The following is a 26,028-nucleotide window of genomic DNA, read 5'->3' as shown; positions in this document are numbered from 1 at the left end:
CATAACTAAATGCAGATTTAGTATTTTGCAGTTTGCTCTGACCCAAGGTAACATAACCCTCATTGTTATGAACCCAGACTACTTCAGAAGAATGATCTTACTGCTTCCACAGAATGGGAGTATTCAGAGTTTAAGAACTTCGCAGAGACTTTAAGACTACACAGCACACACACACTATTCATTTTTATAATAGGATCTTCATTTCAAAATTCAAAGTTCTATATTTATGGCTAAGTCCATACTGACCTCAGCTCAAAGTCATAAATACCATCTTCTACAAATAGACAACTGCTTAAATATCACCTAGCACCTTTTAATCTTGGCCTCCTGCTAAGTTTTGAAAATGCTGACTAAGAACAAAACACAAAAAGCATGTATTTCATAAAAGTACCAAAGTTTTCCAAATACATCACGAAACACTTATCTCTGCTAGGCCCAGAATTTTCCACATAGCACTACTACTTAGTGCAACGAGACACCCTAATTAGAATAGCAGAAATATGTTGTCTTGATTTAACAAAGTATTCTGTTCCTACTAAAAACTAAACATTATAAAAACCCATTGAAGAACAGAGGTACAAGATTGAAATCATAGTTTTATGATTTGTAATACATCCTTTCCTGCAATTGAAAGGTACAATTGTACATGACAGCTTTTTTTTTTGGTAAGAGTTTTATTAATATTCCAGATGGTCCAAGACTTCTTACATGTTAAGCAGAAAGGCTCATTCCATATCCTGGACTAGTTAGCAGGTCTGGAGTGCTCTGATGAGCAAACAATGCATGTTTGCTATCAGAGACCCATGGCAGGGGGGAGGAGGGAACTTGAGGAACTTTAAATCCCTCTTCAAAATTCAGACCTTCCATGCCTAATTCCATAAACCAGGAGTTTGCTGAACCTGGATTTTAAATTTAAAATCCCAGCATTGACGGGATTTTATGCTAAAAAATATGCTTAAAATCCCAGCATTGACGGGAAATGCTAAGTACAGCTTTATTTTCTGTTTCAAGGCAGGTACACACTTATATTTCATTCACCTTCCTTTGTAATGGTATAAGACATTTAACTAGGAAGGAGATACAGTACCTTCTACTGTAGAGCTGGTTACTTGGCCATTGCTAGATCCACAAGAACTGTAAAGTGATCCAGAGCTATATGGCTCATAAGGTTTGAGAACAGTCAAGACATTAGGAGGATCAACATCATCTGAATTCAGAAGGCCTTGTTTGGTTGGCAAAACAGAGGATGCAGGTTTGGTGCGAGAACATTCCTGAGGTAGCAGATTTGCATATCTGTTTGCAACACGAAATCTGCTCATTTCGTATCTTCTGTAATTAGCCATTGGAGAGTCAATATGTTCAACAGCTAACAGATTAGGTTTCATTCGTTTAGAAGATGTTTCACCATAGTCTAGATTTACATTGCTCACAGACTTACTACAAAGATAGTCTCTTCCTCGATGACAAGACCAGGCAGATTCATTTAGGTGAGAGTCGAGAGCCCCATTCATACTGCTGCTTACTAGAGCAGATTGAGACACTGGGACACTTAGAGCTTTTACTTTAGATTCAGATCTTTTTACTCTGTCCAATACTGGAGAGATACTGGAACTGGAGTGCATTTCTTGCTGAGGTTGTCTATAGTTATTTGCCTGAGCTCCAATATTACTTTGCTGTTTATGAAACTTGAGGTTACTTGGGGCTGTGCTGCTTGAGTCAGTCACTGAAAAGAGAGGGACTTTGTTCTGTGGAGGGTGACATTGTTTAGCTTTCCCCGTTTGCAACAGTTTTTGCTGTGTAGATGGGGAAGCCTTACTTTTGTTAGAATTAAAAGACAGAGGAAGCACATCTTTACCAAGCAGAGCTGGAGGGCATCCAGTGCGTCTGGCTTTAGCTAGAGCCTTGCTTCTACAGCCATTTTTGTTAACGGTGTCAGGATTGTATTTGTGCATCAGCCTCTGGTGCATCATTAGGACTTCCGGATAAAATGTTCTGTAAGTACAAAATGGACAGGTGCTGGGTGCTAGTAGGCCTCTAGTCGAAACCACTGAACATTCTTGTGAAGTCCCAACAGATAAGTTCAAGGGCTTTTCTTGAGAGTCCACCATAGGTTTGTGTTTGTAGTTTTCAGTGCACTCTCGCACATCATTCACATTTTTTCCATCCTTTAAAGCACAAACATACTGGACGTCATCTCCCTCTGATGCCACAGAAGCCTCTCTCTCTCTTTTATGAGGAACATTGGGCTGAGCTTCCTTTGTTTCCTTCTCAGCCTTTAGTTTTTCCGGGTAAGGAGTGGACAGATTCTCATGCATTTTATTTGAACTGTTACAAATGGAACCTTTGTTCAATTCCCTAGAATTATTTTTCATTTTTAAAAGGACTGTGCTGCCTATTGCATTGTTCAAGGACAGAACTTCCTTTTGCTGCTTGGTAGGTAGGCAGCCCTCAGCATCTTTGGCACAATCAAAAAGCCTCTTCAAATTTTTGGTTTCTTGAGCACCATCAGCAGCCAGCAAGAGCTCCGTCTCCTGACTCTGTAATGAAACTTTGCTGTCACTTTTCACGTCTGCTGCACTATCAGCTTGCTTGTCCTTGTGATGCCTCTCTAAATGATACCTCAGTGAAGTTTTCTGTGCTGCTGCGTACTCACAGAATTCACATTTGTACGGTTTTTCACCTGAAACACAGTTTTATCAGTAAATAAGTTTGATACAATTTGATTTGAACTCTTGAATACAACTAAAGACAAGGGAATAATGTAGACCGCAAAACAGTAAAATAGATTTTTCTTTCCCCTTCCACATACTCATAATTCTCCAACTCATTTAAATCATTTAAACAACTACATCTTACTGCTTTTACTAACTACAGTGACATCTTCTGGCTACGATGAAGATATTTTCCACACATTGGCTATGTATGGAGATGGTAGCTGACAATATGTTTGGCAGAGATAAGCAAGAAGTATAGCTGTGGGTCAACTCCAACAGTTTGTAGCCCTTGATCATACCACAAGTGTACTATTCAACAACACAAATGTTACAGTTCATCTATAAATAGAGCTGTTTCAAAAGAAACAGGGACATACATTAACAGAAGTAGAAAGAGTTTGTCTGGCTATGGAAAGCAAAAAGTTGAACTGAAAAATAGACACAACTTTTTCCCAGGTAGCAGCAAGTGGCAGACAATCAACTTAGTATTTGGGAAATAGGCTTTAAAAAAAAAAACCACACACCAAAAAAATCCCCCACAAAACAAAAAAACCACACACACACACACGATCCCCCCAAAAAACAAAACAAAACCCACCAACTTTTTGCTAGACTGCTAAAAGTAGAAAGAATTAAAGTTTTAATATATAATGTATTCTTAACAGTACTTAATGTAATTAGCCCTATTCAAAAAGACTCAGACTTATGTAAATAATTAATTTCTTCTAGTAAATTTCAATTGGATTTTTTTTTTAGCATTAGAGAAAACTTTGTTCTTAATATCAATAATTTTGAAGGCAACTTCTGTTTTTCTTAAGCAAAACTAAACATTCCATCCAACTGGATTCAGTAGACTTCCTTCCCCTCCCACAACAGCGAAGCCCATTTACCTGTATGGGTTCTGAGATGAATATTGAGGTAATAATTTGAGCGAAAATACTTTCCACAATAGCTGCATTCTCTGGAGGCTCCAAGGTTTTTAACTTTTGCTCTTTCCAAACCATCTTCATTTTTATCTTTGGGAGAAAATATAGCTATATTATAAAGAGCAAATGCAAATTTGGGGTCTCATTTAAAACTATAAGTAACTCCTAACTGTCTTTTTTAAGGAAAAACACAGAATGATGAACTGTTGTCAACTCCTACAGTCTACAAGCATCTTCTGTTCAGTACTGCTGCACACTTAGCAATCAAAGAGCAAAAGAGTTAAAAAGGTTTCTGTCTGTGTCAAGTAACATTGTGGTTAGCGACTGTAACAAAGAAGCCCCAAACAAGACGCAAAACTAGGTCTCAAAGAAGTAAAAAAAAAAAAATTTTACTGACCTACAGGAACTTGATGGAGAATGGCCCATCTCAAAAATTCATACATGTTATAAACTGTATTCTTTTATTAAAGGGAGTGCTTGAATTAGTAAGTGTGAGCATGATGATTCAGGTCGTAAACCTGCTCTGCACACCATGGCAAAACACAGCAAGGTGTTTTGGGGAAGGAAGGTGGGGAGGAAGATGGGTTTTCTTATTAATTGTAATAATATTATTATTTCTGTGCTAATCATTGGAGCATCATGCCTGTATAACATCATCGTTAGATTTAACGAGTAATCTTCTTTCACTAGAAGCATTAACGCTTAAGCTTTGACAAATATGGGAGTAGGAAAGTGACAGGGGTTCCTATTCTGTGAAACATGTATTCAAGGAACAAATGCACAGATTAAAAACTGGTTCCACTCAAGTGTAAGCAGCAGTAGTTACCACTGGAGGGCGGCAAGTACAGCATAATGTCTAACAAGGAAGGGGAGAAAGCTTACACACAATACACCATTCAAATGAACATGATTTCTTTGGCAGGTTGAATTGAAAAAACATCAAGACAACTTCAGTAAAACATCCAAGTCAAAGCTGACTAGAAAGCTACAGCGGGAAGAGAAGGAAGACAACGTTTTGCTTGACTAAGGTCTTAGATACTTAATAGATAGCTTAAAAAGGTTCTCAGAAGTTCCTACGGGTTGGAAAGCTTCTATACTGGAAATGCTAAGTGTAGCTAAACTATGGCTAAGACAAGCCATAGCTGTTTTAAACAGATAATGTCTCAATAAGCATGACTCAGCATCTCACAATGAAAGCTGTTGTAGTTTAGGGTAAGACACTGAGAAACAAAACAAGCAAGTTAATGTTAGGTAATAATTCCATTCCTTTGTTACTGGAGGCAAAATAAAGGGCTGCACATTACCAGAAATGGAAAAGTCAGTCGTGTGTGCCAGGACATTCTGTACGTTGTGTCTTTTCTTGAGATTATGCAAGTGTCTGTTCTTTAAATGCAGACTCGAAGCATGTCACACACAAGAGTGCTAGATTAGCTAGAAGACTTTTCACTATTCCTTTTTGTCCCCAGACATGCAATCTTTTTTAATTAATGAATCATTCAGTATCACTTGTTTTTCTAAGACACAGCGAGATGCAGAATTAATCCTGGGTAACATACAGATTGAGCCCATCTACTCTGTCAAAGAGAACTGTTAGCAGCCCTTCAAGGAAAAGGAGTTAAATATATACCTCTCTTACATATATGATGTCCACATATTAATACCTTGGATGCATGTCCTTACGCAACTAATTTAACATTGCTGGTTCTGACATTTAGGCTTTCAAGTTACATACTGTTGAAAAGAAACATACAACCCGCAGTTTGATAGAAAAAGTTTGGAATTATTCTTTACTCCTCAGGATCTTAACAACTGCTGGTATTGAGCACTGGGCATTTTCTGCCCTTTCTTACAAGATGCAGGGAAAAAAGTGAAACTGCCATGATTTCTTCAGAAATACTATTTGTAAAAACATGTGCTGGACAAGAAGGGATATGCAACGCTCAAAAGCATCCAGTAAAACTAAGAATCTTGCTATTGCAGGGCAGAGGGGGAGAGAGGGAGGGGTAAGTAAACAGTGACTTTTCCTAGACTGATTGTTATTAAAAGTATTTCAATTATTCCAGTAACCCAAATCATAACTGCAAGAAGGCCCAACACAACTTCAAAGATGTCAAAATGGTGGTGTCAGAGCCTTTTTTCCCTTCTCATTTTTTCCCTTTTCCCCTTCCTTCCCCATAACATTTCATACCTCTGGCCAAGTTTTGAAAAGATAACTGAGAAAGGCAACGTGCATTCTTTGGCTCTCAACACTACAGTAACAGCTATTTCAAACTTATGTGCTCAAAATGCTACTCACCTAAATTAAGTGTTTCTGGAAGCCCATCTTCAGATCCATCTTCAGAGCCACCCTCTATTCGTTCTCCTGCTCCATTTTCATCCAGACTTGCAATTATATCACCACAGCATGTCCTCGAAGCAGCTGAAGTCTCTCCATCAGTCCGCCTGTCTCTCTTATGTACTCTGGAATGAAGGACTAGCTGGTGGTATGTTCTGAAGGCTTTACCACACTCTGAACAGTGTGTTGGTTTCTCTTTGTTCTGGGACAATTTAGAATCCATCTCCATAGAAGGCACTTCACCACCAGGATGTTTCAATTTGTCTTGGGATAAGTTACCATTCCCTGTGTAACTGCTGTTTTTATTTACTTTTGACTTCCCTGTACTTTCAGTCTGGCTACTTTTATTTGCATTCCAAATTTCACCAAGTTCTTCTTTATCAGAAGATGAATCATCATTGTCTGTACTTCCTTCTTGCCCTGGTTCTTTAATTTGTCCATGGCCAACTGCAACTTTACCTTTGGTAGCCAGCTGCCATGCTTGATATGTGTTGAAAGGATCTAGTTCAGCTATCCATTTCACAGGTTTTTGTGATTTGTCATTTTCTGGAACCAAGTTTGGTCTTAAGTTCAAGAATCGCAAAAATTCCTCTCTTTGAGATGTTTCTTCTGCATTAGGTTCACCAGTCACTTGGGGGCTTTCACCATTGGGTACTGATTCTTTGGTGTGCACTTTACTGTGCTCAATTAGAGTCTCTTTATTGAGAAATAGGAAACCACAAACCATACAAATTCTGTAAGGTGACGTTACATTTTCAGTTACATGCTCCTGCACCACCTCATTTATTGTTATGGGGCTTTCAGAACCTTGTTGGTGCTTGTTTCTAGAACCAGGCTTTCCAGTATGCGTTCTCATGTGATTTTTGAGGAACCATGGCTCTTTAAATCTTCTTCCACATACATTACACCAATAAGTGAAAGAATCTTTATGCTTTTTCATGTGTGCCTCTACATCAAAAGCCTCATCAAATGTTTGTCCACAAACTTCACAACTAAGTTCTTCACTATCCTTTTCATTGTTTGGTGAAGGCAAATTTGTTCTTACTTGAGATTTATCTAGAGGACTAAGATACTCTGCTTCAACACGCAGGACAGCTGGTTCACAAAGAGTGGGCCTATGCTGAGTTAAAACATGCTTACCAAGTTCTTCAGGATGTTTAAAAGTCTCGTCACAAAACATGCAGTCCAGCGGCATGCATCCTTCAGCTTGCATGAGAAACTTTTCTTGCAAGCTTTTGTAAGAAATTGTGTTTGTTCCTTTTATTGTCATTGAGGCATCGTTATTCTCCATCTGTGCACCAACGGTACTGGCTATTCCATCCGGTCCATCCATGTATGCCAAGAGAGGCTGAGTTGGCATGTTTCCTACGTTCTGTTCCCTATTACGTGTTTTAATGTAAGGTTTCAGTTCTTTGGGGATGCTCACTGATCACAATAAGGACACTTGTAAAGTTCTCCAACATGTGCTTACAAGTCTGCTAAGCTAAAAGACCTCTGCCACGAAAAAGATTTTTTTCCACAAGCAAAAAATTATTTCTTTTTCATTTTTATCTGTGTTCACACATCACTGAAAGTGTATCCATCGGTTCCCTCAGCGGTGGAATGAGGTTTTTTCGAACTATTTCTTCTGATTTTTCAAGTTGGTAGAAACAGTCAGTTGCACTTAGTTTTTTTGTACAAACATTTCAAATAGTTGCATTGGGCAAAATACACTCAAGGATGAATTCAGTGCCACAAAGAACTCCAGCACCTGGAGAAGAGAGAAAATAGTCAGTCAGACTTTTCGAAAGAAAAGGAAGGTACTGTCTCCCAAATAATGAAAACATTAGGGCTAGAGAACTATTGAATGCTCTTGAACACAGAAGGCATACTTTTAATAAATACTCAATGAAGAACAGCTAGGAGACACTCTGGTCACCTTTCTACCCACCGCAGTTGAAATAGTTTGGTCTTGAACATCTCTGTATTCCATTGGCTGGGCTTCTGTATTAAGATTGCTATATAAAAGCAATACTTTGCCTACTATCTATTCTAAACCTACTCTTGTCCAGTTACATAGAGCTGCTGAAACCATATTTCAAACACTTGTTATGAATTCAGTAATTTATGTAAATGTAGCAAGCCAAAATAACCTTTCCTCAAACCTGTGAAACCAGTGTTTAGAGGCACAGTAAAACTTTACTTGTTTGTTCTCTAAAGGCTGTTGAGCAAAATACTTTTTTTTCCCTCAAGACTAGACAGCTTGGAATCAGCTTTCATAGTTCTGGTACACAGTAAGCGTCAGTACAAGTCTTTGTATTAAGTACTCAAAGCTTTTACTAGCATTCACGGATTTACAGTCTCTGTGACAATTTTGGGCTGGCACAATTAGATCATCTCAAAGTTTGAAATAAACTAATGATACTGTTTCTTGAACAGGAGTTTAGTATTTAAATCATCCAAGAGGCCAACTATTACAGTTAAAAAGGAAATGCTTCCAATTTCAAATTGCATGCAACAAATAAGTGTTTTATTGATTATACCCAAAAGGGAAGGTTTAAATTCCACAAGATTAAAAAGGGTTATAATATAGTTGATCACAACTCCGATTTAAATCTCTAAGTCTATAAGAGTTAAGGTCTGCTAGCAGCAATTAATGGCCAGCATTCTTTGGGCTGTCAAATTATAGTATTGTGGAGTTCAGGACTCTGCTTGATCAAATTTTTGGATAAAGGAAAAGTCTACCAAACTAATACAAGACCATATAAATTGAAGAGGAATCATTCTGAGATGAGGCACGTTTCCAAACACATGAACATCTAATAAAAAGAATGCATTCAAAATTTGACTCAAACTTCAAACTTTCAGAAATTACTTCATAAAAGACAGCTGGCCAGTTATTCACATTACATGAATTAATATGCCTCAAAATACAATATGCTCTATAGGTCTTATAGCAGAAGACAGTATGGGCAAAGTAGGGTTTTAAAATTAATCTCAACTTCCACCTCTGCCCTGCTTTTATTTGGAAAAAAAATGGAAACATTTTGTTTCATTTCAGCCAAAGAAAGGGTAGCAATTCAAACACAATCCTGTAATAGTTCAGGCTACAGCGATTTCCATGACAAGTCGTTGTAACAGGTAAAGATAGGGCTATCTATGCAGCTGAGGTTACTTTCTCCAGCCTTTTCTGATCAGCAGTACTAGTAGACAGAAAAAGGTGGTCTTAAGCCATTAAATCTTAAACCGTTTCAGTCGAAATCAGCCACCAAAACTCGAACTGTTTTTACAGTTCAGTGGCCCAAACAAGTTTGCAGATAACACTCCCATAAGGCCACCTGCTGGCAGAACCACTATGTCTAACAGCCATGGGAGGTTCATGGGACAGGACCTTCAACCAGCTGAAGCCAAAAGGCAACTATCTATAGACCCAAGGTTTGATATGATGCCTTCAACTATCTTGGATACCTTTACCTACCACAGAACAATCAAGCCCAGGCAAGATAACCACCTGGGAAAGGAAACATGACAACACATTTCTAGGAGTAATAGATCCAACATCTCAAGCTCTTTATTCACTCACTGCACTACAGCCTTGCCCTGAGAGTACTCTTTGGTTTTAATTTGAAAAGTTAGCAGCTCCTTTTCCACCATCACGCAGACAACAAGATCCTGGAGCCTAATGAAGATGTGTAAAAAAACCCATCAGAATGCCAATACAGAATAAAATTATTGTTGCCAGTTGCTGGTCTTCCATTTTTTTTCTGTATCTCCAGAGCTTAGTGTCTTCATTGTCCAGTCCTCTAATCCAGGTCTAGACAATGGTCAAATCTAACAACAAGAAGCTTCTAGCTTTTATTAAACCCAAGTTGTTTCAGGACTGGGCCAAAGACTCATCATATACTAAGTTAAACATGAATGGAGGGATCTTGAGGGGTAGGGTAGAGAGTGTAAGAGGGAACAAGCCACTGGCTATCAGGTTGATATCAATAAAACATGGATTTTCCGCAGCCAAAGTCTCTTTTCTAACTACGCCCTTTATCCCCATTTTCAGTTTTATCACTGCCATGATTAACACTTCCCCTCTGCATAATGACTCAAAAATCTTTTGCAATAGGCAGGTTCAGTCCATGGTACGACACTTCTGAATTGCTTCTATTGCTGCCTTTGCTTTTGCCTTTCTACCTTCCCCATTCAGTTTTGACTTTCTGGCTTTCACTCACCCCCTATAGGCAGGTGGAGAAACTATAACAAAAGCTTGAAGTTGAAGTATTCAAAAAGCTTTCCCTTTTACAAAACATGAGGAAAAACATATCAAAGGATGCTGGCTAGCATGTTTTACTTCATGTTTCAACTTGCCGTTTTATTCTATTTCTACTGTAGTTTTAAGAGGTATTTTTTACACAACTGGATAACATGCTGCGGCAAGGCTCATGTGCATAAATGGTGACTATCTGCCTGAGAATAATTTATTTGCAAACCAAAAATGAACAGCAACTTTGAAAGACTCCTGAACGCCAGTAATGAATATCCAGGTGAGTTAAAATTAAACAAACTTAAGAGTTTAATGCATTTATGTTCAGAGCCACAGGTAAGCGATCTGCAGTAATAGGTATAAGAATCATCCTACAAAAAGCCCAGAGACATTTCTGGGGTATGAAGACTGAGCCAAATGCCAGAGTGCCTAAAGTCCCATGTACTGAATTGCTGAGATTTGTCATCAACTATTTCCTTGCTAGTGTCTACAAATACAGAAAAAGCCGATTACGCTTTATTACGCTTCCCACTTTGTGGCATTACAACATATACACAATAGAAGCAACAAGAATTAAGTCACTGCAGAGAGAAAACAGATGGAAAACAGCAGAAATCCACACTCAATACCCTATCCTCCACAGCATTCTGGGATGAGGGTAGAAGAGACACCCTTGTAACAGGGACCACCACACACGGTTCTACTCAAACCTAACCTAGGATAATACAAACATTTTGTAAAAACCACATGCTTAAAGGTTTATTAGAATTTAAGGAACAGGTATAGATCAAATCCAGGGAAGGCCCTAGGTTGGTCACTGATGTATGAAAAATCCACCTCAATCAATCAATAACATTTTCTCTGGTAAGCCCTTTGAAAAATGGGTCTGTTTCAATATCATCTCATTTAAACGCATCAAAGCAGACATTACTAAACCTGTCCTCACAACTGCACATATAAATACAGAACTTATAACTTTAACACATGGATCATGAGAGGAGTTTAGATCCAAATTTTATTAGGTATCAATAGGTTTGAACAAGCCCTTTGGAGACTTCTTCCATGGCTCTTCAAAACACTTTACACACTTCCACCAACCTGTGTTAGCTGCTGAATACTTTTCAAACTCTCAGTTTTTAATAGAAGGCTCTGAACACTTTTGAAAAAACTGGCCACAGCTCATCCTCTAGGCAGCATTGCAAAGCAGAGCAAGATATTCCTGTTTTAGGAATCTGAAATGCCTATTTGCAGTTCAGGCAACTATTGTTCTTGGATATACCATCATATGCAGGAGATAGTACCTATAGACTGAAAAAAAACCACAAGTAGCATTTCTGAAGAAAACTGCAGATGCAACTAGACAATTATATTTACACTGAGAAGAAAAAAGATAATACTACTAAAGTCAGAAGGTGAGCTACAAAGCTCTAGTTTTATTTTTGTATCTGGTGATTACACACTTCACTCTGATTAGATATATGGCTTTTACAAGTAGGCATGATTTTATGGTCTCACTGGTTAGACTTGCTAACACATGCTAAAACTACAAACCAAATATCCACACTAGGATTTTATCCATTATTAACAAAACCCTTCTTCCTAGTGAAGATATTATGCCTTGGATTTGAGGACCAAAAATGCTGATTAATTACATTCCTGTTATTCAAAACCCTGTAGGGAGCAGCAAAACTGTCAAGAGTTGCCTTAAGTCTGTACTATTGCTTCCTTGGGAAAGTGGACAACCTGCAGTTTTGATGAGCACTGTAACTATCCATGGCTGAAGGTCTGTATATTAGCTCAACAAAAAAATACAGTACCTAGGGTTTCTTCTGTTGTCTTTCACTTTCAGAAGACAAAAGAACACACACGAAACACCAGTATCAGTCAGAGATATTGAGTAAAGGAACAGAACAAAACTGGAAGTCTTTCCAATAGCTGAAAGGAGATCAATTTGCTACAGATTAACTCAAGGTTGAAAATAAAGAATTACTATCCCTCCTCACAATAAAATGAGTCAAGAAATCTTGACTTCTGACTCCCCTATCCACTTGTAAATGTCAACGTGCATCTCACACCAGAGTCCAGGGCCCACATGTTCCAGTGGTTGCTGCAACTGCCTTGAGGTGAATGAGCAGGCCAGGACGAACCTGCCTTGCTCAGCACACCTGGACATTTCCTAGAGTGGTCTGTCCAGAAGGGGCAAATTCTTCTCAACTGCAGGATGCCATCTATTGTACTTTATTCTTCCAACAGTCCAGAACCTGAGCATTTAGCAAACTTTAGTTCACAACTGAGTCATGTTTGGCTATACAGCCTTTAGTCAAATATTTCAACAGGTTTGCAGCGATACCCATTATATTTATAAACACCACAAAACATGTATAAATAAAGATTGAACTGGACAGATGAGAACATCTTGTTTTCATTGCACTTGCCACACAACCTAAGAACCACACCAAAAAGCTGTTGCATATAAATGGATTATTAAAACAGAAAATTTTAATTAAGTGCCTGTAGAGAAGTTTAATTTATTTTTATTAAATTAAACAACCAAAGACAACATATTACCGTCTCAAAGATTTCTTTGGGAAATGACCTATCGGTAGTAATTTTATTGCATTTCTACTTCCTGCATTTCAAAATTGCCATGAATATGTAATAAAAACTCTAGACACACCTTTCAGAGAATAGCAGAGTCTAACCATTGAATTTCCCACTTTAAACACCACAGAGCACTGGGAATAAAAGTTGCACAGCTAGTATCAGGAAAAACAACTATACCTCGCTAATTCTGTGCTAGCAAAACTATTGTTAAACTGTAAAAAGCAAGCTGGAACAATTACAGAAGTTAACCTAGTTGCTGCAACACTTTCTTAAAAACAGAAGTGAGAAAACTAGAAGAGTTACAACTAAGTATATGATACTATGTTACTTTTCTGTAAGATACGTACTCAGACATAACTACCTCAACAAACTGTTAGCAGATCCTTAAATTCAAGGCCAGTAGCAAAGCTATCACTGTTTAACAGATGCCCAGTTTCTTTCACTATCCTACTAACGTTCCGCAGGGTTTCAAGTCCTACATAATCCAGTGCCAGCAAAGAACAAGAAACCCACACTCAAAAACCCAGAAAGCCAGCTGCTGCGAATTGACTACCTTAATTACTACTGTGTCTATCTGACTTGGGAAACTTCCATGTACCACTCAATTCCACTTAAAAAAAAAAAATCCGTTTTCCTCATGTTTCAAGAAGTTTCAGGATATTAAGAGTCATTTTACGTGAAACATTCTTTTCTCTTGGTATGTTTACACCTCAGAACAGGTTGTTGCTCTTTGGCATTGACTATGAAATAGATTTTATACTGCTGATTGCTTATTGGAAACCACAAGCTATTTAAACACCTCTTTTTATTTCCGTCTAAAAGTTTTGCTTTTTCAGAATAGTTGTTCCAGTTCTATTTGATGAACATAAATAAAATGAACCAGTTAACATCACTTTTTCCTCATTGAGACCACAAATAAAAACTATCTTCTGGATACTATCTATTTTGTCTGGGCACATCTATATTGAGGTATAATATCGATCATAGGCAGGGTAGCTCATCCATAAATACAAGTTCAAATTCTCAAATAAAAGTCTGAGGGGAGGCTGAACTTAGCTTTTTTAGAGCACCTCTTTTTTTTTTTTAATACTTATATATCATTGCATAAAGTTAAGCCAGTTGCACCACACCTAGTACATACAGAGGATATTAAGCAGAAATACCATCCCCAAGTAGTTGCTAACAATATTCAAGAGCTCCAAACTCTCAAGATAGTACCTGTAGTGTCCTAGGTTGTGTGTGCAGTGTTTGCAGAACCCACCAGTGACAATGGCTCCATTGTATGAGCAGTACTGGTGTGCTGTGGCATTCCCCAGCTCCTATGTCTGGGCAGAAAGTGAAGCAAAGTGTCATTGTGGGGTTCTAATTCACCAATTGCTCCGAAACACTAGTCAGATTTCCAAACATCCACAGCATGAAATTTCAAGTTTGTCTCTACAGGTATTAGGGTTTTTATGGCAACCACTTAACTTCCTTTCTCCATTTGAGAAGAAACACATACATGTCACACCTCACGCAATAAGGTGTTTTCCTGTGTTAGGCCGAAATGTCTTGCCTACCCCAATTTGCGGGAAGGATAGGCCCTAAATCTAGGGAAGACAACACTCTTTGCTGCATAGACTGTGACCTTATTTCTGAAAAAGTACAACTGCCCATCTGCCTATGACTTCAGTTAAAACACTGGAAAGCTGTAAAAGCACAGATAAAACATTATTTTGCAGAATAGCAGGAGAGTCAGCTTTTCTTCATAACACTACATGAAGGCAATAACTTACTCTGCATTACTGTGCATTCTATTGCTTTCTAGGGAAGGGAAGAGCTACTCCCTTCTATCTTTTAACAGTATATCATTTTAACACAACTTCTCAGTGTATTTCTTTGTTAATGGAGGAGGATGTGAGTACACCTAACATCGTTTCTCATCCACACATGGTTTTATGCCAAGTGTTCAAGTACAAAAATGTACTTGAATAAAGTTTGTTAACAATTTAGTCTGATAAAGAACTAATATGAGTACCTTTAAAGGAAATGGAGATTTAGGGGGAGGGAGGGAAGGAAGAACATTGTTTGTTTCAGTTGCAGGAAAGATCAAAACAAAGACATTCAGGTTGAAAAGATAAAAGATGACCCCAACTTGGAATTTCCACTCCGTAAATCTGCAAACTTAAGTCCCCTTGTTAGATGACTTAAGTCACCCTTCAGGCTTGAAGTTTTCAAAGTTATCCTAAACTTAAACTCTTATAGGGGTTTTCATTGCTTATCTTTTTATCCCCTCTAAGAGAGAGGCTACTCTGTTTTCCTCAGTTACAGTCCTTTCTAACACCACCACAGAGCTTTCCAATGCAATGATACTAAGACAATTCATAAAAACAGAACTGAAGAAACAGAAACACATACACCACAATGCAAGAATGTTATTATCCAGGCATTTCTCCACAAACACTTTAGAAAGATTTCTATTGAAAGCTCTTTTGAAGTCAGATAAGACAGACACACATGCAAGTCATTTTCCCCCTGAAGTCTAGCAAACAGGATTTTAATCACCAGTGGAAAATAACTAGTAGTTAATAATGAACAATATTAGGAAAACTCCCTCCCCCATTTCAGACATCTATCCTAATAGAAACAAAGGATATCCTTTCTCTAAAAAACCTTTTCCTGTGGAGTCCCTTTTTCTTTAAGGCTATATGTCTAACAGTGTTTTGGCAGAGGATGGATGAGCTGAATGTGTCTCCTCAGTGGACTGAATGCCTCTTCTATCAAAAGATGTAATTATTCCTTTTAAAGCAGAGAACATATAAGCTTGCATCATTTTGCACATGTTTTTCCTCCACTGAGCAAGAGCAAATATAAAAGAGACTAATTCTTGGCATTAAAGGAGGAAGTGCTACAAATAAGTATTGACTTTTAAAGTTCAGAAGGACTGCTCTAACAGTCAGATTTTTCCTCCTTTTTTTTTCCTTCTGATTAGGAGAGAATTTCTCAGGAACCACAAAACCAAAGTGTACTTTAGACAACATGAAGTGGCAAATACCTGTTGTAGAAAGGCTGAAAGACACAAGAACGATCCTATTTTAAGTAAGTCTGGGACACATTTCACCACTGCTATAAGATGATGCAACTTCATTAAATCAAGAAGTTGCATGCACTTAAACTGGCAATGACCCCTTACCTTACAAAACAGTTTATTGTTCCCTCCACAGCAGGTAAAGACTCTCTTGGAGTGAGTGATATATTTTTATTGTTCAGTCAGTCTCACCTTACATAGACTGCCTTATACATTTAGTCTTGGTTTTTGTTTGAAAGAAGATATTTTCAGAGACCCGAAAAGCAAATTTGACTTTTTTACTTCTTGGCAGAAGGATGCTAGGTCTCCCAGTGGCCACAACTACAAAGAAGTGGTAAATTCAGAGTTTACTAAATTAGACTTAATTCCTTATTACTCAAGAGCCAGGAGATCCTCTGTAGCAATAATAGGCCAGTTGCATCCCTTTGGGCAGCATGGGTGAAATAACAGGAAAAGAGATTCTTTTACTATTCGTGAATTTGAGAGAAGTAGTCACTTCCAAACAGTTCACTTTGTTAAGGTCATTAATCTTCCCTAGTGCTCTCACCTGATTTCAACTCCGAATCTAACTCTTACCCAACACAGCTCAAACCCCTGTACCCCTGTACCTTGGAAGAAAAAGTAGCAACTTCTTATCCCTCCCCTCTGCAGAGCACAGACTTTGAAGTTGTCACTTTCAAACATATCCACAATTATGTTATTTGCAAAAATCAGTCTTGAAAGATGGAGAAAGGTGCACAGTCCAGGGGAAAGACATTTACTTCTACTTAAGTCATCCCCTGAACTAGCATCTGAAGATACTAAAATAGAAAAGTGCTAGAAATAGACACTTCAAATAGCTGCCTCCTTTCTTCCATGCAGGTGGGAGATCTTCCAGAGACCCACATAGACTGATAGAGACTAAAACCTTTTCAATTGCCTAGCATTACACTATCTCACACTAGTGGACTGAAGGGATGTATGTGATGATGCCATCCAACATACTGGGCTTCACAGTGACAAACTGTCCTAGAAAGGAGAGTTAGCATCAACATCCAACTGACCTTTCAAACAGGCAGTAGTTTCATACACAAATTTTACTACCATAAGAAAAAAAATATTAGAAACAAACATTAAAGCTAAACAGAAAGTGTGGCTTCTCCAGATGACCCTTACATACATTTTCCTTACAATGCACTAAACATCATAGTCTTTGGAGTACATCTGATTTCCTTCTTCCTACCTGTGTACCAAAAGAGGGGGAGGCTGACATAACCCCAAGGATTTCACCCAACCAGTTCTCAGCTATCATTATAAAGTGTAAGCACAATACAAAGGCCTTTAATTTCCCGTATGTAGTTTATGTCAGAGGTAAACTGCACTCACTTTATTACACTGACAAATGCAAGTGTACCCATTGCGCATAAACAAACTCAGACTTTGATACTTTTAGTTACATAAAATCTTTAGCACATAGAAAATCACTATCCAGTCAATTATTCACTTATACTTGGATGGGTTTCTGCTCAAATCTTTAAGTCACACTGATCTACACAGATTTTCCTGCATATTCTAACCACATTTCCTCTTGTACTTTCTTTTGAAATTCTCAAGGCAGTCTGATAACCAATTCCATCTTTGGCAATAAACTCAAAGACATTGTATTTCAAAACAAGTGTGTCACCTATATTTTTGATTTGTAACTCATTTTTTCCCAGGACATACATTGTTTTACTTTGAAACTGAAAGTCTGTTCTTATACCACTTAACTTACTGTCCCCCTTAAAAAAAAAAATTAAGGAGGAAGATTCAAAAGAGCTGGATTTATGATAAGCTATAAACTATGCTCTGACCAAAGTCATATGATCATGACAGCAGTAGTTTTAATATTTTTTTCCCACCGACATACACCCAGGTTTGGCATAAACAAGTTTTCATCAGCAACAAAAGATTATTTGTGAATTTCACTGAAAAAAGTTGATTTCTAGAAGCAAATCGTTTTGAGAGTAGCTTTCTGTTTGGAGGTGCACAAAAACCTAGGTAAGTTTAGGCTGGAAAAGTGTCTTTGTTTTTTCTAATCCTAAAATCCAACACATACTGAGAATCTTACACAGCTTGGTCATATCCTTTTCCTTACTTTTGTATTCAGTTGCAAATCTCTTGTGGTATGAGTCACATCTCTCTAAAAGCATGCATACAGTAGTCAGCAGAATCCCCTGATCGTATTAATGCACCAGAAAGAAAAACTTTTTTGTTACTAAAGTCACCTTAAAAAAGGGGGTCAAGGGTCATCAGAAATGACCCAAAGTCCATTAAAAGTAAACAGCAGTTTGAAATTAATGTAGTTATGAGATGTGGAAAGAGCATCTGATTGGAACACTGATGTTCTAAATCAAGAGTCTCAAAAATAAGAGGGCTGAGCTGGCAAATGGCAGCCCTGCTGTAACCGAAATGTACTGTCTTGCTATATTTAAAGACAATACCTCAACAGTTAAGTATTAGAACATTTTAAGTGAGATAAATAAGCATAAGACACAGGCAAATATCCTTGGTTATTTAATCATCCTGAAAGCAGTGTGGAAGTGTGAGGGTGAGTTCAAAGGTCAAACTCTTCTTTCAGCTTCTTGCAAAGAAAAGAAAGCTTAGCCCATTTTACCTTAGGGAAGGGGGGACTGTTCTTTCCATATGCCAGCGGTAGTTACAGCATTTCATAACACAGGAAAGAGGGAGTGTATTTACATATACAGTGTATGGAATCTTTTACTAGGACAATGAATTCCAAATCAAGATTCAGGTTAGAAAGAGCTGGGACAACAAATAGTCCCAAAGAACAAAGGGAAGTTAAAATTCACTTAACATTTCCCCAGAGCTTCTTAATTAAAAACTCTCAGATTTTTGTAACTAAAACTTTAATGTAATCACCGTTTTGAAAGTTTAAGTGAAACCCACAGTTCCCTTTTAAAATTATTTCCCCCTGATCACAGTAATAACTTAGCACTTTGTTCATATAAAACGTAATATTAATCTATCAACATAGTTCTAAATGAAAATATAGTAGTAAGGAGAAGATACGTTCTGAAGATTAGAAATAAGTGCTCAAAAAGGAATTTTTGAGTGTGATCTAATGAAAGGGGAAACCAAAATGAAGTAACCTTTTGTGTAAGACAGTCTGATAAAAGGTGCTAAAGTTTATTATCTTCCTCCTTCTAGCCCTTACCCTAAAACTTGCTCTCCCCACCCCTACCAAAACAAAGCAAAACCAAAAAACATTATTCACTTAAAATGAAAAAAACAGAAAAAAAATCCTCTAATCCAAAGCCTGGAAGCCATTCTCTAAAGACTACTTAATATGAAACTTTGTTTACAAGATACAAATATAGCCTTCTTACCACATTCAAAACCAGAAAACAGCCACTTATTTAAAGAAATGTTTTTTCTATTTTGATCAACAAGGACATAGGTACTCATTTTAAATTTAAATTCGGCCCCAACAGTGCCATATGAATGTTTTAAATTCAGATATGATATGCACTGTTTAAGAATGTTTAAACAAAGGAAGTAGGAAAAGCCTCAAAGTACACAGCAAAACTTAATGGCTTCAATTTAAAAATATATACTGATTGCAGCATGGCAAAATTATTCTCTTATGCTTACAGCCAGTCTTCAGAAAGAATAAGTGCAGCCAGTGTAGTAATTTGTCCCACTGGAAATTCTGTATAAAACATCTACCTAAAATAAACAAGGCTTCGCAGCAAGAATCGTCAGTTGCCATTAAGGACACACCTTAAAGTTCTTACCACACAGTAACTAAACAAGTACAAACTAGTGGTGACTGTTTGCTACTTTTGTCTGAAAAGTTAATGAGATCAATTCACTCCTCAGTATCAGATCTTCAGATAATTTTCTTAAAAATGCAAGAGACAAACAACCCCAAAACACGAATATCCACGATTCGAGTGTCTGATGTTTTATCAGAATGCCTAAGGTTCTTGTAAACACGAATATAAATATTAAAATTTAAACCTGACACCACGTAACACTAAAAGGTAAAATGCCTAACTGCTAAGAATACTAGTGCTTTGGTACTGGAAGGCAGCTGTTGTTCCCCTGCCTTTTCTTTTGTTGTGCTTAATCTCATGTCAAGTCATTCAACCAACTCCAAAGCGATGAAGACATAATTGAACAGCCTTAACTAAAAACTGATCTCCTGTTCTTAAATAGCTATATATACTGTTTAACGATTCAAAAAGGCTAACATATGAAAAAGAATCTATAGAATTTAAATCACCAACTCTGGTGCATGCAGAAGAGTTGCCTGGCTGTAGGCCAAGCCAATCAATAATCACTGTAATAACCATGTTTCTGAACTTATTTGGTTTTCATATTCATCATCCTAAAAACTTAAAGACAAAACTTGAAAACTCATACTGCTTTCAAGAACGAGCTGTGAGATATAAAATCCAAATATTTTGCACAGAATTACAACACTGCTCATTAAAAAAATGTGTTACAGAAAGATTAGTGATCACAAAGCCACATTCCTGCTACAGATCTTAAAATATTGACTCAGTTACAGAACTAGTAAAGGGGAAGAAAAAAAAAAGCCTCCTCCACCCTTTCCCTCTTCCCTCCCCCTCTGCCAAAGAATGCAGTTTATCCTACTTATTTGAAACTGTCCTTTTATATTATCCAAGGAAACGCTTAAACCTTAGTGTGGACATCACAAATTAAAGTCTTAGTCGTATTCCCAAACCTACAGTTAATAAGAGCTCCTAAGAGCAATAAAACATGGCGTTAAAGCATTTGCAAGCCATTGTCATAGCACTGTGCTCTGATACCTTTGCAGACACAAAACCAGCCCCCACCAACCAACAAGCATGTAAGCATTGGTCAGCAAGTCAATGCCTGCTATTCAACTTGTAGTTAGGCGTTTTATTTCTGTGTCTTTCAGATCATATCACTCCTGCATTTCAGGGCCTAATAAAATGTGAAGAATGATATGCTCCCTCTCTCTCATTGCATCTGAAACTGCGTTATTTCCCTCTCTTCTTTTTCACACATTCTTACAAAAACTTCCCTTTTCACATACTTCTATAAGAAAACATTTCACTGCATCTACTTCAGTTCCTATTTCTATTTTCGATTTTCACTAGATCCTTCTGCTACTGCCTCCCCCTCAAACCCACTGGTAGAAACTGATGTAGTTTTAAAGCTCTCAAGGTCATTTCGGAAATGAAAAAAAAATGTTGTTGCCTTAAAAAACCTTTAAACAGACAAAACCCCTAAACTAAACCATTTTCAAATTCAAACGCCTTTCATCAGCAGATGAAGCAACATAAAGATTTTTGTTCATCACCACTTCAAAACTATTACACTTCAATTCAAATACTTACTGGGAGTCACACAGCACATTTTATGGGATGGCTCATTAGAGTAGATACAGACCTTACTTTGGCTGCAGGTTTTCTGTGTGGGAAACAAACAAACAAAAAAAAACCCCACACCCAGAAACAGAAAGTCCAGTAGGTATCACGGAACAGGAATGAAATCTAATCTCTAGGTATTCTAGAATTTTATTGTCCTTGCTTGGCAACGTCTTTTGTTGCTTAAGAAGTCAGTTGAGGCTTATTTATTTATTTTCTGAACTTCCTATTCCCCTTAACAAAAAAAAAACCACCCCAAAAAAAAGAGAGAGAGAGAAAGAAACACGATGCCAAAGAAATTATCAGGAAGGGTTTAGTCTTGAAGACAAAGGTAAACGAAACAAAAACTGGCAAAACGGATCAATAAACTTTTCATTAACAACCCCCCCCCTCCGCCCCGTGAGCCACTTACTACAAATCCTTCTTCCAGGAACATCTTTGACTCACAAAGAAATAGTCTCTTCCCGCTCCACCCCCCCCCCCCACCCGGCAGAAAAGCACCCTCAAAACCCAGGCTCGACGCCTGGAGTGTTTAAAAGCAAATACCCAGGTATACAATGGAAGTTTGAGACACCTACTTGCGCGGGGGGAAGCAGGGGAGGGGGAGGCGATCCCGGGCAGGAGAAGGAATTGGGGACAACGAGAAGTTTACGGGTGGGAGGGAGCGAGGGAAGGGTTTCTCTCTCCGCGCCCGCCGCTGCCTCTCGCTCCCCTGCCCGCCCGCGGGCGCTGCGGGCCGGCCGGCCCCCGGGGAGGGGGCGGCGGGAGGGGCTCGTTACCTGCTGCTGCTCCGCCGCGGGAGGGGGCGAGGCTGAGGCGGCCCGAGGTGGGCCGGCTGCCACACACCTGGCCCCCTCCCCGGCCCTTCCTCCCCCCCCGGGAGCCGCGTCCCCCCACACACCTGCCCTTCCTCCTCCTCCTCCTCTCTCCCAGGGGCGGTCAGTGCGCCTCGCCAGCCTCCCAGGCGCCGGCCAGCACGGGGAGGGGCGGCCCTGCTCGGAGGGGCGGCCCTGCCTGACCCCCCCCCCTCCTCACAAGGGGGGGGGTACCCCAGATCCCCTCAAAACGTCCCGGAAGGCAGCTTCCCCCACCCCCCCGCGGTCAGTCACACAACCAGCCCCTCACGGCAGAGACCGCCCCGAGGGGAAGGGGGCTGCGCCTCCCTCAGGTGCCCCCTGTGAGGGGGAGGAGGAGGAGGGGAGGGGGGCCGGAGCCCCCTGGAAGTTGACCCCCAGCCCTCCCTCACCTGCGCCTGAGCCGCCTCCCCGGCCGGCATCCTGAGGTGGGGGCAGAGGGAGGAGGGGAGCGGGGGCGGCCGCCCGCGGTGCCGCCGGAGCCCGGACTCGGCGGCGCTGGCGCTCGGGGCACTGTTTGTAAACGGCTCCCGCCGCAGCTGTTGCCCGGGCAGCCCCTGCCTTCGGCCACGCCCCCCCGCGCAGACCCCGCCCCCGATGGCGCAGGCCACGCCCCCCGGCGGGGCGGGCGGCCCGTGAGGCGCGGGGCCGAGGGGCGGCCCGGCCCGGCCCGGCCCGGCGCGGCCCCGGCGCTCAGTAACGTGTCCCGGAGCGGGGCGGGGGGCGGCTGCCGGCCCGCCGGTTGGCCCGGTAGCGCCTCGGGGCGGCGGGCCGCGGCCTCGCCGGGCGGCGACGCGGCGATTGTTCCCTTTGTGCCGCCGCGGTGCGAGGGGGAGCCGCGGGAGGCCCCGGCGGTGTGCGGCCCCGCAACGGCGGCGGGTCGAGGCCTCGGCGGCCTCTGTGTTTTGTGATGCAGGGCGATGGTTATCTCCCTGAATAACAACACGCAGCCAAGGACGGTTATAGAGCCTTATATCGCCCTGACGTAAAGCGCGCACCCGCCAGGGGCCATTACGGGCCGGATCGGTCTGGGCTGCTCCTATAGCCTCGTCTTTGCAAATGTAAATAAAACAATGCACGTCGTGAGTACTGCCCGTCGGGTTCCTTTGGTGGGTCGTTGAGGGGCAGAATGGCCCGAACCATCTCTTTCTGTCGTGCTGCCGGCAGGCCGGTGACCTCTGGCCGCGGCGGAGCAGCTCGCCGCCAGAAATGGCTCCTGCACATGGGGATGCCGCCTCACGAGCGGGGGAACGACACGGAAAGGCCGCAATTTGCTGTAGACGCTACCCAAAAAAGGCCGGGCATTTCTTACATTTTGCATTTGACAGTCATAAGCGCTACTTCTCTAGAGGTACGGTCGCTGAAGTGGAATTAAGTAAAGACTTCAAATATTTTTTCAAGTATTCCACTTGGAACTGAGGAGTTAAATGCAAACTGTAATACTGTTATAATACCGTTAGCAAAGTGCTTAATCTCTGCTAGACTCTGAGGTTAGCACCTTTTTCAAGTAAATGGATAAGAAAGAGGTGAGTTTCCATGTGGTCTCTTGTTTTTCCCCAAAGACACACTGAGACCTGCTAAAGTCAGTTTAGTTTACATCAGTAGGTTTAGATCACACCCAGGGGCTTATTTGCTTCAATATAAAAATCATCCTGGCTGAATGGAGGACATTTCTAAAATAATTGCAACTAAAATTATATGGGGGGGGTTAATGTGCTTTTTTTAAAGTGTTCTCAAAATGTTCTCCCAGTCTAAAATGAGCAGCACCACTCAGGTTGAAATTTAGGTCACTTACACGGCAAATAAAGATTAATCAAAAACATTACAGAATATGGTAATACACTTACCAGGTAATTCTGGAAGATGAAATATCTTTATTGGCAAATTTGAATCTTGCCTCACACTAACTTGAAACAGAATTCTTTTCATGAAAAGAAGGTCAAAACTGATAAGGCCGAACTTTTAAAATATGCATGTTTAAGACCTGTCCCTTTAGCTAGTCATAGATGGTAGATGATGCACCCTTACTAGTTTCCTGAAAGTTAAACCACCTCTGCGTGAATCAGCTGTGTGAACCAAGACCACGGGGTTTTGCCTCAGTCTGCTGCTTTACAGGTTTTCAGGCATTACGTCTTGGTCCTCCCGCTGCTGAGTGGTCCGAGAGTTTTGAATCGATAGAGGAGGAAACTGATATAGGGCTTGCTGCACAATGAGCAATTGCAGTTGTTTTTTTAAGTGTGATTTTTTTGCAGTATGATGTCTTTGAGCGAGGTGTTCATACATGCATGCAAAATATTCCACTGTATTGCAAGAGCTTCACCTTTCTTTGTAACTTGCTGCACGCTAATTTGTACTATGTGACCAAACCTGATCCCACAAACACTCCCAAGTTTAAGCATAGAGGTAGGCCAGTACACTTCAGTAGGACTTGTGAGTTTAAGTATTGATTATCTACAAAAGGCAGTGTGGCAAAAAGAACAAAGTAGAATTTCCCTGGAAATGGGTGTGGGAGTTACCAGTTTTGCTACACCCAATGTCCTGAGTCACATGACTCTCTCAAAAATCATGACTGTTAAAAAATTAGTCTTTTTATTGTCTTTGATTTTAGCATTTTTAAAGTCATTATATTGAAGACTTACAAACAACTTCAGGGCCCACAAACTTTAAAAAATATTAAACTTGTGCTTTTGCTCTTAACTATGCCTCCTAAAAGACTCACAGGATCAGGTTTTGCAATATTTCTTGTCCTCATGACATACCAAAACTCATTACTTCCCCCCTCCCTTTCATTTTTTACCCCTTTTTAAAGATTGTACTTTTTCAGGTGAAATATACTGACCTTCTTGATCACAAGGGGCGTTTCACTACAGCCAGGACTCTGGATGACTGTAAACATGATTTAGCAGAGAACATAGAAGCTGTATGGTTTTTATCCGCTGAGATATGGTACCTCTGTGGAAAACATAAGTAAAGAGACTGTTTCAGGAAAAAATGAGAGGCTCAGAATATCTTAAAACTTTTCTTCTTTTTTCCTTTTTTCTCAAAATGCATCATATAATATCACATTACATGACTGAAATGAAAACATCCAATTTATTTTTACAGATTAGCCACAATGACCTCTGTGATTTATGCTCATGGCACTGGAAATGTTTGATATGAGGCAAGGGCAAACTTGTAAAAATAAATCTTGTATTTTCTTCTCCCTCTGTTTTGCCTTGCGTTGAGGACATTTGCTGCCTTTCTGGAGAAGCTTCAGCAATCCATGTATTATGTATGAAGTAAAAACTTCTACAACAAATGCACAGGAAAGACTGACAGACATGTGTTTACTGTTCTGCACTATATGTTACTCCACAGTCTTGCAATATTAAACCTGGCCCCAAACTAGACTTTGGAACCAGGCAGTATGCCCAAAATTGTGATAATCTCCTCCATAACAACAGAAAAAAATAAAATAACATTGCTGAAAGCTGAAAAGTTTAATTTCAGTCCCCAAACTCCTAATGTACTTACATTTAGAAGTTCTTTTAAATTACATTATGTACATTTACATTATGTAAAAATCCATACTAAAAGTCTTGCGAACTGGCTCGAGTCCTGCTCTTCTGCATAGCGCACATGAGAAAACCCTCGCTGTCAGAGAGAATGAAAACAGAGCTGATCAGGCAGCAGGAAGCCTGTACCTCAATTTAAAGTCTTTCGAGGGTTAGTGTGGATGTTTGTCTCAAACAACTGACCTGAGTAGCAAAATACCCAGTCTATACCTGGCAGCAGGAGATCGGCCAAGGTTCATTCTTTTGCACAGGGACTCTCTCATTTTAGATTCATATTTAGGCAGCTATTAAATCTGGCCCGCCGTGTGGTTAAGGCACAAATGGGATTTAGGGGA

General features: G+C 39.9%; 1 protein-coding gene across 3 annotated transcripts in view; it reads right to left on the bottom strand.

Annotated features, from left to right (window-relative positions):
- ZNF217 (zinc finger protein 217) overlaps window positions 1-22,678 on the bottom strand; it is a 28,952-nt gene extending 6,274 nt beyond the window's left edge. The window contains exons 1-4 of one of the 3 annotated variants that reach the window (XM_072879523.1): window positions 22,529-22,678; window positions 5,937-7,725; window positions 3,605-3,730; window positions 1,088-2,680 (exon numbers count right to left, since the gene is read on the bottom strand). In XM_072879523.1, the coding sequence (XP_072735624.1) occupies window positions 1,088-2,680; window positions 3,605-3,730; window positions 5,937-7,335 (3,118 nt within the window). In that variant the 5' untranslated portion in view covers window positions 7,336-7,725; window positions 22,529-22,678. Of the gene's footprint in view, window positions 1-1,087; window positions 2,681-3,604; window positions 3,731-5,936; window positions 7,726-21,860; window positions 22,024-22,061; window positions 22,130-22,528 lie in introns of those variants that run through there. The other 2 variants (XM_072879525.1, XM_072879524.1) reach the window with 2 other exon arrangements.
- Between the last annotated feature and the right edge of the window lie 3,350 nt (window positions 22,679-26,028).

Source organism: Ciconia boyciana, chromosome 14, assembly GCF_034638445.1.
Source record: "Ciconia boyciana chromosome 14, ASM3463844v1, whole genome shotgun sequence".
NCBI lineage: Eukaryota > Metazoa > Chordata > Aves > Ciconiiformes > Ciconiidae > Ciconia > Ciconia boyciana.
Note: the sequence above shows the minus strand (reverse complement) of the source record. Positions and strands in the feature narration are given on the sequence as shown.